Source organism: Brassica napus, unplaced genomic scaffold, assembly GCF_020379485.1.
Source record: "Brassica napus cultivar Da-Ae unplaced genomic scaffold, Da-Ae ScsIHWf_3070;HRSCAF=3881, whole genome shotgun sequence".
Taxonomy (NCBI): domain Eukaryota; kingdom Viridiplantae; phylum Streptophyta; class Magnoliopsida; order Brassicales; family Brassicaceae; genus Brassica; species Brassica napus.
The window spans coordinates 92,181-107,634 of NW_026016306.1; the positions used below are offsets into that span (position 1 = coordinate 92,181).

A 15,454-nucleotide genomic window follows, 5' to 3' on the forward strand; every position below is an offset into this window, starting at 1 on the left:
TTTAGCATTGGTGGAGGTTAATATATCTCTTCAGTCTCATTCTCTCTTTCACGTCGAAAAAATATTATAGAAGGCACTGCATAGTCTCTTATAGGGGTGGGCATTTTACCCGAAATCCGAAGTGGCACCCGAACCCGATCCGAAAAACCCGAACCGAAATCCGAACCGAAGTAGCAAAATATCCGTACGGGTATTGAATTAGGAGAGATTGGATATCCGAACCCGAACGGGTAATATCCGAACCCGAATGGATATCCGAAAATAACCGAACGTATGATAATTAACCTTATATTTATAGTTTACATCTTTCATTTTATATAAAATATTTATATTGATACTACACATACTTTAAATTCATATGATATACATACAATTACGTAGAAGATGATTTGCTATTCGCTTAAAATGCATGTCAAACTTCTTATTTCAGCAATTAACAAAAAGTTACATCCAAAATTTAAAAACAATAACCAAATTAATGTCTTTTTAGTTTGAAAATGTTATGTCCAAATATATTAACCATGCAATCTATTATAAATAAAAAATAGTTAAGTGAAAAGTTATATATTTAAATACAAGAAATTTGAGAAATGAAAATTTTCATTTTTTTTTCTTCAAAATCTAAATATCCGAACCCGATCCGAAATAACCGAAACCGAACTTAAAATACCCGAACCCGACCCGAAGTACAGAAATACCCGAACGGGTTCTATACCTCTATACCGAAATACCCGAAAATCCGAAATACCCGATCCGAACCCGAACGGGTACCCGAACGCCCACCCCTAGTCTCTTATGTTACTCATGTGCACATAAAACATTTCCATGTGGATCTCCATGTATCAAAACCCTTTTTTCTATCTACACAAGCCATTAATTAATTATCGTTCAACACTAAAATATAAGGTTTTGAGTGACTCAAATAGAAACGTCTTAAAACGATTGAATCGAATATTTTTTAAAATAGACAGGTTCTGTATAGAAAAATCGGCGATTGAATATTGAAACGATATTGGTGTGATGGCATCCCTATAATTGAATGTGTATTTTGTAGGGACGGGTTTATACAAATGGAATGGAACTTAGGGAACATGTGAGAGAATTGAAGTGACAAATAAATGACTGATGAGCCATGTAAACCATATCGTGGAGTAGTTTTCAAGTGATGATATGTATACCAATATCCACATGCTTTAACCTTTTTCATATAACTTATCCTCTCTCGAATAATTGCTTCGTGACGCCATTCATGACCATGATATGACTGATAACCTACTTCGTCATTTTTGAAGAGGAAAAACAAAATATTTGAATCTGGCAGGCTACCATAGGCCCAAATTTAAATGTTGTATATGGTTTTTGAAGACTATAATGACTTGCGCCGATTGTATAGATATAGATGATATCTCATGGGCATAATGAAAAATGGGGTGAGAGAGGCTCGAACTCTCGACCTCAGGATCACTCAGTAGCTATGAGACCTACGCGCTAGCCAACTGCGCCACAACCCCCGGTGGTAAATTGTAGATTTTTAATTTAATAGATCATGTTTCTCATGCTTATTTTCATGGAAAATTGCACCCTATATACATGAAAAAACATAAATACACTAAACTAACCAAAATTCTCCCCTCTCTCTTACTTTCTCTTCTTATCTCTCTCTACTCTCTCTCCCAAAATCTATTTTTTTTTTTTTGGTTATTTGGCAAATAAGCCCTATTTTCATTTCCCAAACTAAAAAAAGATGGTAAACCACTCTCCGGCGAGGGAATGTTAAATCACCGGTGGTCATGTATTAGTGATATCTGAATGTTGTCGGATTCGAACATACCCAACCACTAGTACATGTTCATTTTCCAAACTATCTATCCATATCTTTGTTTTTTTATTTTTATTTTGGGGATATCCCGGATCTATAAAAAAATCTAGACTAATTTTTGAAGGGAGGTACAGTCCACAGATATACCCTCTTTCCTGATATGCAAATTGACTCTTTATATCTTTGCTTTGCCATGTCAATTTATATATATATATATAACTGAAGCCAAAGAAACCTAATTAAAAAGATTGCCTTTATATAAAAAGTGTTCGTCTTCTTAATAACAAAATACATGCATAACAACGATGAATACTCGGTCTCTAGGAGTCTCCGTGATGAACATATATATACAGACGGTAACTATTCGTAGTGTTTGTTCTTTTATTTCTTGAATTTTCTTAGGTAATCTTTATTCTCACCAAAACAACAAAACACACAAAGCAAAAGCAAAACTCTTGGGTAGCTCTCGGAAGCCGAGATTTCTTCATGAGTTAAAAATGAATGAAATTTCATCAATCATCATGCTATTGTATTTATCGTTCATGCACCTAACCGATCCTCAATGTTGTCTCAAACTTCGCAAACAAACAAATCTGTGTGCACTCTATATAAGTAAAAATAATTAAATAGGGATTTCGAGTTAAACCAAATATGTGAAGAAATAGAAAAGAAAAGGAGAGTGAATGATTGGAGAACAGTGAATAGAGGATGCATGTGAAATGAGTAGTCAATTTTTTCATTACATTGGTATGTGTGTCTCTCCACAATCTGTCAATTTGGTCGCCATGAAAGTTGATCCACCCTGCAGACATTTCTGCGGATATATATATATATATATATATATATATATATATTTATTCTATAGAAAAAAATTGATTAATATTTTGGTTAGATCATTTTCAATCCAACTCTAAAATATTATTTTGATATAATTTTCACACTAAACATCTTTGACACAACATTAAAAGTTATATTATTATAATGCAATACTATAACTTCACACCAAATTTGATGTAAAATATGGTATTGCACGTTACAAAATAGTATAATTTTTAATATTGAATTGAAAAATTTCAGTGTAAAAATCATAATAAATAGTGTATTGGAACTGATTTAGAGATAAAAAAAAAGAGAAAAAGACTAGGATAGCACCAAACTAAGTTTATCTTCCCAAAGTAGCATTCAAGGTTCAAAGTCACAAAAATATGTTTCATTAAAGAGGTAAATATATACTTATACCCCTTGGGTTAATTAATCCAAACCTTAGGGTTTAGAGTTAAGGGGTGGTGTTTTGGAATTAGGGGTTAAAATTTTATAAAAACAAAATACTAAAATAAAAAATAAAAATTTAAAAAACAGTTTCAAAAAGTATTTTTAAATTATAAAAAGAAATTTGAAAAAAAAAATGAAAAAAAAAATTCGAAAAAAAAAATTATAAAAATTTCAAATCTGAAACATATAATCTGAAACTATAAAAAAAAATTCTTTTTTTCATTTTTTATTTTTATTTTATTTATTTTTGTTTGTTTATTTAATTTTAAACCAAGGGTATTAGAAATATTTTACCCTTTAATGAATGTCATTTTTGTGACTTTCTCCTTCTAGTGCTATTTTTGAGACATAAACTTCAAAGGTGCTATTATTGACAATTGCCCATAAATCATCAATGCATGTATATTTTAAGTTGTAATTTATAAAATTTGAGTTTCACTGCATGTACATTTCTCCATGCATTCGGCAGATAATATAAAGAAACAAATGGGCTCTTAGTTACGCAAAGCCCAATAATACCGCTCTAACCGTCACCCATAAGCACTTCATTAACCACCGTTTCAAAATTAACAAAAGACGAACCACACGGTGGCGCCGAAGCTTCTCCCGCCACGCGCCGCCACTCCATCACCTTCTCTCTTATCTCAACTCCTCCCGCTCCGTCCATCACCTCCCTAACCACCGCCTCCACTCTCTCCCTCTTCACTTCTCCCTCGATCTCCATCCCCAACCCCCACTCCTCGCAACAAAACTTCCGATTCGTCATCTGATCGGCGAAGAACGGCCAACATATCATCGGAGCACCGGCGAACACACTCTCCATCATCGAATTCCATCCGCAGTGAGTCAAAAACCCTCCGATCGCCGGATGCGAGAGTAACTTCTCTTGAGGACACCATCCCGTAACCACCATCCCTCGATCCGCCGTCTCCGATAGAAACTCCGCCGGGAGAGTCGATCGCACCACCCAGAGAAACTCCTTCCCGCTCATCGCTAAGCCCCACGCGAACTCTAACAGCTGCTCGCTCGTCAAAACCGTTATACTCCCGAAGTTAACGTAGAGAACACTCTTCTTCTCCTTGGTGTCGAGCCAATCTAAGGATTCCGTGTCTTCTTCCCATAGATTCAATCTCAACCGTCCGATCTCGCTGTCCCGGTTAATTTCCCGGTCTTCCAAGATCGGTAACGGTCCGACCGGGTAGATCCGAGGGTGGAGAATCGATCGCAAGGATGATACGACGTCGTGTTCGAGGTTTTCGAAAGTGTTGATCATTATAGCGGAAGCGCGTTTGGATCTTTGGGTGACATGCATGATGAAATTAAGCATGAGATGTTGATGATCAGTTTTAATGATGAAGTCTGGAAAGTCCTTAAGCTGAATGGTGTTCATGGATGGTATCCAATCTATCTCCGTCTTCAAGTCACTTTCATCTAGTAGAATTTTGCATGTGTTTTAGATCATTTTAAGTGTATTTTTTTCTACTAATGCTATTATTGTTTATAAAAAGAGTCATTTAGGTAAATAACCATAGAAGAGTCGGTAATTACAAATAAACTTCATTTCTTTTAATTTTATATGATATTATTAAACTTCAATATTTACTATATACAAATTATATTATATTACATAAAACCTGATAAATTTTAGCTTAACTATCAATATTGATTGACGCATTTTTATGAATGACTAATATTTGTTTACAAATATAATAGATTTTGATTGTTACACATTTTTATAAAATACACAATAAACAGTAGTATGAATTCTAATATATAAGTCATTTTTATTATAAAATATTAAAACATCAATCTGTTTATTTTAGTTATTAACAAAAACTGTTTTGATGAAAATATTATGGATCTGATTAGGTGGTGTTATAGCCTATGCTGTTTGATTTACAATTAGACGGTAGATATTTAAATTGTGTTTTTAATTCTTTTACTGTAGATTTATTTTTTTAAAAAAATACTCAAAGTATTTAAAAAAAACTGTAAACAATCATTTTCAATATTAATATATTTCATTTTCTAATTTTAGCTATTAATTTATTTTTAAAAAATATGATTACTTTTTAAAAAATTAAGTCCACAACTTTTACAACCCTTTCTAATAAATACCTATCTTACAATTAAAAAGTGAACTTTATTTAAAAAAATACTCATTACAACTTTATAGAAAAAGCTTTTATGAGATAATGTTTTATTCTTTTATTTTTTTGAAACTTGAAAATGTTATATTGTAAAATAGAGGTTCGAGGAAAACTAAGTATGAGCTAGAGATGTCAAGTTGACAAAAAAAGCTAGAGATGTCTTAAGAAAATTTTCAAAACAAAATGATATAAACCAAGTCGAGATGCAAGGTACCTTTTACAGGAATGATCCCTTTCTCCATGAGTTTTTGATAGTGGAGATACAACATAAGTGCTGTAGCACTGTTCGTCCAAAGCAGAACAACCGGAATCTCAAGCTTCTCCGCTGCGTCAATCGTGAAACTCATGGAAGCGTCAGAGACAATACAGCTAACCGGCGGTACATCAGAACCGGAGTTTAAACGGGTGAGGAGATCTTTGAATGGAGATAAACAGTTGTTCCTGGTGGAGTCTATAAGCTTAAGCATGTCCTGCTTAGCGTCGACGTCGGTCCAAGGAAGACCATCCGGGATAGTCTCGAAGCGAAAGGAGGCGAGACCGTCGAGAGCGTGAGGGCCACGTGATCGGAGGATGCGGCGGTGGTTGTAGTCGGTGTTGACAAAGGTGACGTGGAAGCCTCTGGCGTGAAGAAGCTTGGCTACTTTCAGCATGGGGTTGATGTGGCCTTGTGCTGGATAAGGTATGCAAACTGCATGTCGGTTCGGTAAGGGAGAAACAGCTTGTGGCTCCATTTTTATTGTTTTTTAGCTTGTTGTATAACTTGTTAAGAAGAGAAAGACACTTGTGATGGATGATACTAGACTGTGGAGTAGTCCTCGTTCTTATTATATAGTACAAAATCTTGTAATTTTATGTACATGATATTTATAAACAGCTGTTAACGTTTATTTCCATCTTCGAGGTTATTTTTAACTTCTGTAAAAGATATGCATTCATCGATTCATTTAGCACTTTGGACGTAGTTTAACCTGCTTAAGTAGGATGGATATCTTAAAAGATACTATTTTAACTGAATTACCCAGAGTATCTATATACGTCAGTGTCTACATACCACTGGATCCACGTAACTATTTCTCTTAATCCGTTTAGTCTTGTCTAACTGTGTAATTGGTTGGTTTGCAGGTGTTATTGTATATTACATGAAGAGAATGTGTTGGGTGCAATGTTCAGTATTGGGATGAACTTCGCACAGCTGAATCATGGGAACAGATTGAGCTCACTGTTTGGAGTCTTCTTAACTCCTACTGATGTTCTTACATTGAAGAATTCTTCTTACTTTATTGTTTTATAATTGATAGAAAACACAGTTTATAGTTTATACATACTTATGTGATTAATTAATTAATTAACTATGAGAACTAGTTTTTTTTTAGAATTTCAAGTGTTTGCTATTGGCTCTATGAATGGTTTGCATATAAGAAAATTTCATGAAGTTTAATTATACAAAACTTATTTTGTTGTAATCGTAAATTCGTAACTTATATTGTAAGTTATTCATATGATTACAACTTGCAAGATAAGCTCATGGATCACATCATTAACAAACGAACAAAAATACCTAAAATCAAGTAGAATTTCAGATAAGAATTAACAATTAAAAACAAAATTATTGGTGGTGGAGGTTGTGGAGCCGAAAGCGTTTCTCAAGCTAACAAACAAATTGTGTAAATTTATTATTTTGTGCCACTGAAAGTAACAATTTTCATGATCGCTTATACTTTGACCCTTGCGAAAAAATATTATTCTAAATTTGGATCTCATTTTCACATTGGTCGGTGGTGGTCCGGGTGGATTGTAATAAACTATGAGGCTAAGGTCAGATGTATTTGCTAACTCCTCCACCCCCCCCCCCCCCCCCCCCCCCCCCCCCACCCCCCCACCCCCCCCCCCCCCCCCCCCCCCCAATTTTCTTACATTAATTTTATTTTAAAAGCTTACTTTCATAGTCAATTCTGATTACTTTTTGTTATACATTTTGGATTCTTCGGTAGAAAATACGAATAACAAAAGAAACAAAAGAGCAAGCAAATGGTATAATATACATGTATTCTTGTTGTTTGAAATTTTGTTTCTTACGTTTAGCAAAGGGTTTATTCAGAGTCGATAGTGCATGTTGGAAAACATTAAATTTGTGGACGTTGGTAAATCCACGGGATGAGCCGTTGGACATTAGACACAAACAAAACTATATGTTTAGAAAACATGCTTCACAATTATGTTCAAGTGTTGGGAGTATAATCTTCAACCTGCAATACATACCATACGAGAGACCGGCTAAACCCTAGCAAGTATCAAATGTCATGGCTTCAAGAGACGCCTTCACCGCTTAACCATGTCAACTTGTAAAGCATGCCTTCTTCCGAGACATGAAGCACGCATATACTATCAAAGAAATTATTGGGTTGGCCAAAGCTAGTAATATCATGTTTCACTAATAAACTAAGAAAAATAAAAAAACTAGCGAAGAAGTAAGATAAGAAAAAACATAATCATGGATCAGAATAATTGTGGTTGAATATAGTAAACAAAACCGTAAAGGGCAAAGACAAAACTTATTCTCTAGTAATCCCACCCCAAAAAAGTTTTCGTGTAAACTAATCAATAGAGACACGGTTGACTTAAATTTCGATTATCAAATAAACACTTCGGGTCAAATACAACATCATATATAATTAGGTAACAATATATCAAACAAATCTCGTAGACATCGCCTATAATAACGTTTCTATGATTTGGAGAATAGACAATAATATTCACATAACCGAAGTTTTAAATTTTCTAAAAGACATATTAGTACTAGTCACGATATTATATGTAACAAGTTGGAGAAGAAATAGTCCTTTGGATCCCCTGACATGCTCACAACACATGTGTGCCCTCTGAGCTGTCTTCGTTTTTGCTAAACCAACTTGCTTCCATTATTGTACTATTTCTATCAATCTAATAACTTTAAAATGGTAGATTTGCTAATAGCCTAATACTATTTACAACTCTTGAAAACTAGACTTTAGACCCAACATATTTTAATTCAGTGTCGGGGAAATTTTGATTTTTCATGTACCAATAGTAGTAAAATTTCATTACCATTTATTTGTTAACTGACCAATTTTTAAAATAGTAATCCTTGAGAAATTTGGTACTAAAATCATCTTCAAAGTATTTGTTTATTTTTTCTCTAAAAAATATTAAATGCATAGCAGTACATATGTATAGATAAATACTCCATCCGTTCTATAAAAATTAAAATCCTAAAAGAGATGTTTCACAAAATTAAATTATTAATATTTTTTATAAATTTAATTTATTTAATAATAGAAAATTATAACATTTTAAAAAATTAATTGAGTTTATTGAATTATATTGAGTTATCAAAAAACAAATTGAGTTATCACTGGTTTAATTTTATTAAAGGTTTGATATTCACAGAAAATAATGTATTTATGATATAAAATTAATTAATTTTTTAAATATGTGTGAACAATTCAGAAAATTATCAAATACAGAAACGAATTAAAAAAATCTTACCATTTCAAGGTTTATTTTTAATTTATTAAAAAAAAAAGAGGATAAAAACAGGCCAGAAGATACTTTGCCCTTTATAAAGCAAAAGAACCCAACGGCCCATATTCACCACTGCTTCCAACATTCACTCGTCTCCTCTAAAACTCATTCATCGCCTCATTAAAAACACACATTTCATTTTCATTCATCCTCTCGCTTCTGACCTGACCTGACCTAAATCATCATCATCGAAAATGGTTTCCGCGCGTGAGGAGTTCGTGTACATGGCCAAGCTCGCCGAGCAAGCCGAGCGCTACGAGGAGATGGTGGAGTTCATGGAGAAAGTGTCCGCCTCCGTCGACGGCGACGAGCTCACCGTCGAGGAGCGTAACCTCCTCTCCGTCGCCTACAAGAACGTGATCGGCGCGCGGCGCGCCTCGTGGCGCATCATATCGTCGATCGAGCAGAAGGAGGAGAGCCGCGGCAACGACGACCACGTGGCGGCGATCCGCGATTACAGGGGGAAGATCGAGACGGAGCTCACGGGGATCTGCGAGGGGATACTGAAGCTGCTGGACTCGAGGCTGGTCCCCGCCGCAGCGTCGGGGGACTCGAAGGTGTTTTATCTGAAGATGAAGGGGGATTACCATAGGTACTTGGCTGAGTTTAAGACCGGTCAAGAGAGGAAAGACGCCGCTGAGAATACTCTCTCCGCTTACAAATCTGCTCAGGTATTCTCTCATCTAATCTGCTTCGTGGATTAGATTCGATTGTTTTAGGAATTTGCATCTTCTAGAATGATTGAGTTGGCTATGAACAAGATTAGCGCGGATTTGAACCGAACCAAACCAAGCCAAACCAATTTTTTTGGTTTTTTGGTTTAGAGTTCCGGTTAAGTTCGGCAAATTTTTTTTATCGGTTAGTTCAGTTATTGAAAAGTTAATCTAAACCAAATTATATCGATTTTAATTAAATTTTGAAAAAAAATAATTAAAATTTGATCCAAACTAATTAAAATTTCTACTAAAACTAACTGAAATAACCAAAATTATTGGAGCTTTTAGTCAAATTTAAACCAAATATCTAATTGAATTAACTGAAAATCGAATCGCTTGAACCGAACCGGGGCCAAAACAAGATCTCTGAGCTTGCCTTTGTTTATATGTGACTCTCTCTCGTGACAGGATATTGCGAATGCAGAGCTCGCTCCAACTCACCCAATCCGTCTAGGTCTGGCATTGAACTTCTCTGTGTTCTACTACGAGATCTTAAACTCTCCTGATCGTGCCTGCAGCCTCGCTAAACAGGTACTTGCCTTCGCTCAATATCCCTAGCAACTCATCATAAACACTTTGCTAAAGACATAATCTTCGTTGTGGTTGTTGTATTGCTATCATCAAGGCCTTTGATGACGCGATTGCGGAGTTGGACACTCTAGGTGAAGAGTCGTACAAAGACAGCACCTTGATCATGCAGCTTCTCCGTGACAACCTCACTCTCTGGACATCCGACATGCAGGTAAGAATCCTTTGAAAGTTTTCTTCTGTTATCGCAATTTTCATGGGCTAAAGTCTTATGTTTGGTGGGATTGTATTTATCAGGATGATGCTGCGGATGAGGAGATCAAGGAAGAGTCAGCTCCAAAGCCAGCTGAGGAACAGCAGTAATCAAATCTTTTTGACTGAACTGCTGTTTTCTAGGGGTTTGGAACTTTTATTCATTCATCGTAATCCCTAGCAAGTTGAACCATCAGTCATCACCTTTTATCTCTTTGCCTGATTTTCTCCTCTTTTTTTTTTTTGTTGTTGTTCTGTCTTTTTCTTTTGTCTTCTTGGATATGTCTATTTCAGTGTCTGCAATCGAACCTTGCTTTGTGTGTTTCTAATCAATTTGAAAGGCTCTGTCCTTATCTTGTTCTCAAATTTAAAAAATGGGACTTGTTTATTTGACGGTGTCAAGCGAATTACTTTACCAATTAAAGGGGTCTGAAATCAATTATCCATTTTGATTAAATGAAAAGAACTTTAGAATAAGTATAGAAACACTCGTTATTGGTTTTACATGAAAGAAAAAATAAAGCGAAACGCTCACGATTTCGTCAGGGTTGAAGTTTCAACGGAAAATGAAAGCACCAGTGCAGAAAAAATCAACCAAAGGAACAGCGAAGTGATTGGTATAGCTAGATATCCAATCAATACATTTACTTTACCAAGAAGGAATCAATCAAAGCATTAGTCTGTCTTTGTTCCCTATGCAATTTGATCTAGTAAAGAAGAAGAAGAGATGATCAAGAAAAGTGTAATCCTTTCTTTTCCTTCTGTTTTTCTAACATGAACATAACAAAGTAATTTGTGAGGTTTAAAAAAAAAACAAATCATCATCCACCCCTAATGATGTACAAAAAGAACAAAGGGAATTTCATCCTGACGATCAAAACGACGACGTATTAAAAATTCGGACCGACAAGGAGTTTGCATCTCTGATCAGATCAGTGACCTTTAAATTTAGGGCTAGGAAGCGGCACCGTCGTCGGAGATCCAGGAAACCTTAACTGACTTGACGATGGCGATAACAGTAAGCTCGGCGAGAGTAATCCGTAAGGTGATTTCGGCGAGCTTAAACATCCAAACGACTGCTGCGCCGGAGCCGACTGAGGATGGGGAGGGCGGCTGTTGATTTCCGGCGGCGGAGCGTTTTCCTGTTGCTGTTGTTGATACCATCGAGGCGAGACCAAAGGAGCTAACGGCGATGGTCCAGACAACATCGAGTTCTGAAGGTACCGCATGTAGGAGGAGACCGGAGATTCCGCCGCCGCGTGAACCGGAGGAAGCGGAGGGAGAGGAGAAAGCGGCGCTGTCGGTCTCGGGACAAACCCCCCGCTCCAGTTACGATGAGCGTCGTTTAGCAAGCCAGGAGGGCGGTTGATAACGTGAGCTAAAGGAGGAGGACGGATCCTGTGTAGACGCGAACTCTGCTGAGGCCTAGGGTGGTGAATCGGCGGAGGAGCAGAGATCCGTTCGTGCGCAGGCGAGCCGGTGAGTTTCTGAACAACGTCTCTGAAATCGCTCTTGCTGATGTTGTAAACAGGAGGCTGGTGCTGGTGGAGGTTCCCGTGGTTAATTGGCGGTTGCTGCGGAGGAGGAGGAAGCGGTTGGTGACTAGTTTCTTGATTCACGGCGGCGGAGACGGACGAGGAGGAGGAGGCTACTGTTGGTTTTGATATCTTATGAGAAAGCTTATTGAGTTGTCTCAGGTAATGATGATCTCTGTTCCCTCCTGTATTGTTGTTACCAGTACTACTCGTTGCGGTGGCTGATACGGCGGAAGAGTCGCGGGAGGAGTTGCAGCTCTTATCCATCTTATAACAAAATCGAGTTCGTCTCTCTATTATAAGCTTCGGTTTTGTTTTTTTTCTCTTCCAGATTTGGTAGAGAGATATAATGGAGAAGACAAAGGAAATGAAATTGTTTTTTTTTTTTCTGATTGAAAGATATTTATAACAAGAAGAAAACAAAATGGTTTTAAATTGTAATAATTAGGCTTTAATTGGATTTTTCTAGAATAAGATGAAAATGAAATTATTTGTCTTTTGTATATGGATTTTCTCAATTGAAGTTTTAAAATTTATATATTCTACTCTGGATCAATTGTAATTGTATTTAGTTTTGTCTGCATTTAAGTTAGTTGTAACTGTTTATGGAAAAGCAAAAACAAATGTTGTGATTATGATATTCTTGATTATTTGGCAAATGTCATTCATATTTTTTTTTTCTAATAGAACGGTGTAACTCAAGCATCTAGCTACCTAGTGTGAATTCAAACAAAAGTCACTAAACATTTTGACTCGTGATATTAAATAAAATATGGAATATATCAAATGTTATTTATTTTTTTGTATAGTTAACAAATAATAAATTATATGTAGAATTAACAAATAATCTTATCCGATACAAAATAAATAGTGTCGAATACTCATTGAGAAATATTGATTTCAAATGTGATACAGCATAATTGTTACTAGATTTTAGTTAGTTAATTTCACCTAAATAAATCCAGTTATACGTCAGAGGAATCTGTAACTTCTGGAGTCATTTTACCCCAAATAAATTCGTATTTTCAAAAGAATATCAGTCTATTCAAATAAGTGAAATAAAAGAATAATACAAATGTCTTGGGTTAACGGTTCGGGTTATTCAACGGCCCATTTTGGTCAAAAGCCTCTAAAGTATTACCGAAAACGACAATCATACGGCCTTTAATCATGAGCTGTTTATTATCTACTTCTCACTCCACAGCAATCCCCCCATCCAAGTCGGCAATACGACTTATCCAACGGCTGTAAGCACGAAACAGACAGCTATCACGTGACTTTTAGCCATTTTTTGTTTTTTTTTCAGTCTGCCTATAAATTAGTTACACTGTTAATATCTTATTAAGGCATAATTATTAAGATTTCTCAGTTGAGTCTTTAAAAGTGTGAATACACATTTTTTTTTATACTTAAATTTATGAATCTCTTGCAAGCTTGAAATTTCAAAGCTTTTATTGGAGATTGGTTCGGCAAATATCTTTTTGGGATCATGAATGTTTGAAATGTTTTGTTTTGTTTTGTTAAAATCTCTTATATACTAAAGCACAAGTCACCTTTCCAATTAAATTTTGACACATTGAAAAACATTTCAATTTTTTTAAAAAAAAATCAGTTAAGCAAGATAATGATCTAAAAAATAATAGCGTATAACAATTTTTCAAACACAATCTACAACCCACGATCTTTATCATTTCCCACTATCTTTTGCTTTTCTATATTTTTCTATATTTTTAGATTGGATAAACAAATATCAGAGGAACTTCTCATCTATCTAAAACAGAGTATGAAAGATCTATGATCTTAATGCAAATTTGGGGTCGTATGGAATGTCCCGAGCCCGTGCTGAAATTGATCTGTAAGAAACAAATATCAATAAAGCATATTTGATATTTCTCAGTGGAGCTATCTTGTTTGGCAAAACATCCTTCAACGAACCGGTTTACAGTTAGAAAGGTTCAAGAAAGAGTGGATATGGTGAATCTGAATTGGAGGAGACTTGACTCCAACAAAGACTTTAGGAAAAAAAGAAAGAAAGAGGACGAAAATAGAAAGCATACACAAATGCAGATGAAGACGTGGAACATCTTTGATAAAAGGTAAATGTGCATCTATTAATTCACCAAGATCATATTGTTGAATTGTTTTCCTACTGTACAATAGGTTTACAATTGTTTTTCTACTGTACATAAAAAAAAGGTTTACATCAAAATGTAAACTAAAACATCCTTTAATATGATATCCTGAGTACTTTGACACTCTTTTCTTTATAGGTTTAATGTTTCAGTCAGATATTAAGTAATCAATAGCGAGAGGGACACAAAGAGTTGAAGATGACAATGCCACATAAAAGCTGATTAAATTTTAGGATACACACAAATAAATATTAGCAGGTAGACGTTTATATTACTGCAATCTTTCCAATACACAATGTTTTCTTTTAGATGTTTGAAATATTAATACACAACACAATGATCAGAATTTATTTTTCAACTCTATTGTATTCTCTTAACTACCATGAATAATAGGAAGATCAATGATTTTATATATTCTGTAAGGCAATGTTTTGAAGCTTTTGTTCTTGATGTACACATCTCTTTCTTATAAATCGAAGTTATTTTATACATGCGTTTTAGTCATATGAAACAAAATATTTTATATGGAAAAATATTCCCATGCGAAGCATGGAGTTAATACTAGTCCTAAAATAAAGCATGATGAGTTTAGTTATTCTTGCAAAGATAAAGCCTGGGGTTGATAGCTAACTCGTATGCATTTGTCACCTGAAACGTATCATTCAATAATTTAAATTTAATTAGTTTTAATTGGAAACGTTATATAGAAACATTAATTTTATATTTTTTCTGTTTCGTATTAAGTATCATTTTACTTTTAAAATTTTATTTTATTATAAGTGTCATTTTACCAATGTTTTTAGAATCGGATCGGACCTGCCGGCCGGACCGGTCCAACCGTGAATTGGTTAGTAAAACGAGTCTGGGTTTAATAAAAAAAACTTGACTTAAATTAAACCGTCAAAAGCAGTAAAAAAACGGCAAAATCGGTACTTCGGGTCAATAGAAAAACCTGGTTCAACCAAATACTGAACATAAATTAATCAATTTAGATGCACAAATGGTAACTTTTTATTTGATTCCCGATTTTTAATTTTACCTTTATAAACCTAAATAGTTTCTTTCCTTTTATTTAATTTTCTTTTCACATGTGTTTCCTTTTCATTACACATACATATAGTGAAACCTCTATAAATTAATAATATTGAAATTACACCAAAACTATAATTTTTTATTAATTCATAGAGATATCAATTTATCGATATACTAATTGAACCAAAAACTCGATTTGAGACTATAAAATTATATTATTTTATAGAGATTTTAGTGTATATTAATTTATAAAGTATTAATTTAAAGAGATTATATAAACATTCCGTGTTATATATTTAGTACTCGTACACGTTGATTTAGTATTAGTATGCATTGTTTATATTTTTTTAACTTTAACTAGTTATATAAACAATAGTGGTCACAATTACTTTAAATATTTCTCAGGGTATTTTCACTTTTGTCACATTGTTACATATATACATATATTTAAAATATA

At 34.6% G+C, this 15,454-nt stretch overlaps 3 protein-coding genes and 1 long non-coding RNA gene across 4 annotated transcripts; 2 read left to right on the forward strand and 2 right to left on the reverse strand.

Moving 5' to 3' along the window:
• Positions 1 to 3,481: 3,481 nt before the first annotated feature.
• LOC106397855 (UDP-glycosyltransferase 85A4-like) lies at positions 3,482 to 6,589 on the reverse strand. Its single transcript, XM_013838477.3, has 2 exons — positions 5,456 to 6,589; positions 3,482 to 4,522 (listed from the first exon to the last, which is right to left on the reverse strand). The coding sequence occupies exons 1-2, from the start codon at positions 5,970 to 5,972 to the stop codon at positions 3,615 to 3,617; spliced, it is 1,425 nt and encodes a 474-aa protein (XP_013693931.1). The 5' UTR covers positions 5,973 to 6,589; the 3' UTR covers positions 3,482 to 3,614.
• Positions 6,590 to 8,846: 2,257 nt separating this feature from the next.
• On the forward strand, positions 8,847 to 10,691 carry LOC106397868 (14-3-3-like protein GF14 omega). The gene is made up of 4 exons (XM_013838496.3): positions 8,847 to 9,473; positions 9,927 to 10,049; positions 10,144 to 10,260; positions 10,344 to 10,691. Exons 1-4 carry the CDS (start codon positions 8,997 to 8,999, stop codon positions 10,407 to 10,409), a joined length of 783 nt encoding a protein of 260 aa, XP_013693950.1. The 5' UTR covers positions 8,847 to 8,996; the 3' UTR covers positions 10,410 to 10,691.
• A 335-nt stretch (positions 10,692 to 11,026) lies between these two features.
• Positions 11,027 to 12,229, reverse strand: LOC106397861 (VQ motif-containing protein 9). The gene has a single exon (XM_013838489.3). The coding sequence runs from the start codon at positions 12,098 to 12,100 to the stop codon at positions 11,231 to 11,233; it is 870 nt and encodes a 289-aa protein (XP_013693943.1). The 5' UTR covers positions 12,101 to 12,229; the 3' UTR covers positions 11,027 to 11,230.
• A 1,129-nt stretch (positions 12,230 to 13,358) lies between these two features.
• Positions 13,359 to 14,456, forward strand: LOC125603036. Its single transcript, XR_007335193.1, has 2 exons — positions 13,359 to 13,929; positions 14,104 to 14,456. It is a non-coding gene; the product is annotated as an uncharacterized LOC125603036 (long non-coding RNA).
• Positions 14,457 to 15,454: the final 998 nt, after the last annotated feature.

Excerpts from the sequence above, each read along its gene's own strand:
- LOC106397855 (XM_013838477.3), bottom strand. The coding sequence starts at position 5,972 with ATGGAGCCACAAGCTGTTTCTCCCTTACCGAACCGACATGCAGTTTGC. Across the intron at positions 4,523-5,455 it reads AGGGATCATTCCTGTAAAAG|ATGAAAGTGACTTGAAGACG; the intron begins GTACCTTGCATC and ends AAATTCTACTAG.
- LOC106397868 (XM_013838496.3), top strand. The coding sequence starts at position 8,997 with ATGGTTTCCGCGCGTGAGGAGTTCGTGTACATGGCCAAGCTCGCCGAG. Across the intron at positions 9,474-9,926 it reads CCGCTTACAAATCTGCTCAG|GATATTGCGAATGCAGAGCT; the intron begins GTATTCTCTCAT and ends CTCTCGTGACAG. Across the intron at positions 10,050-10,143 it reads CCTGCAGCCTCGCTAAACAG|GCCTTTGATGACGCGATTGC; the intron begins GTACTTGCCTTC and ends GCTATCATCAAG.
- LOC106397861 (XM_013838489.3), bottom strand. The coding sequence starts at position 12,100 with ATGGATAAGAGCTGCAACTCCTCCCGCGACTCTTCCGCCGTATCAGCC.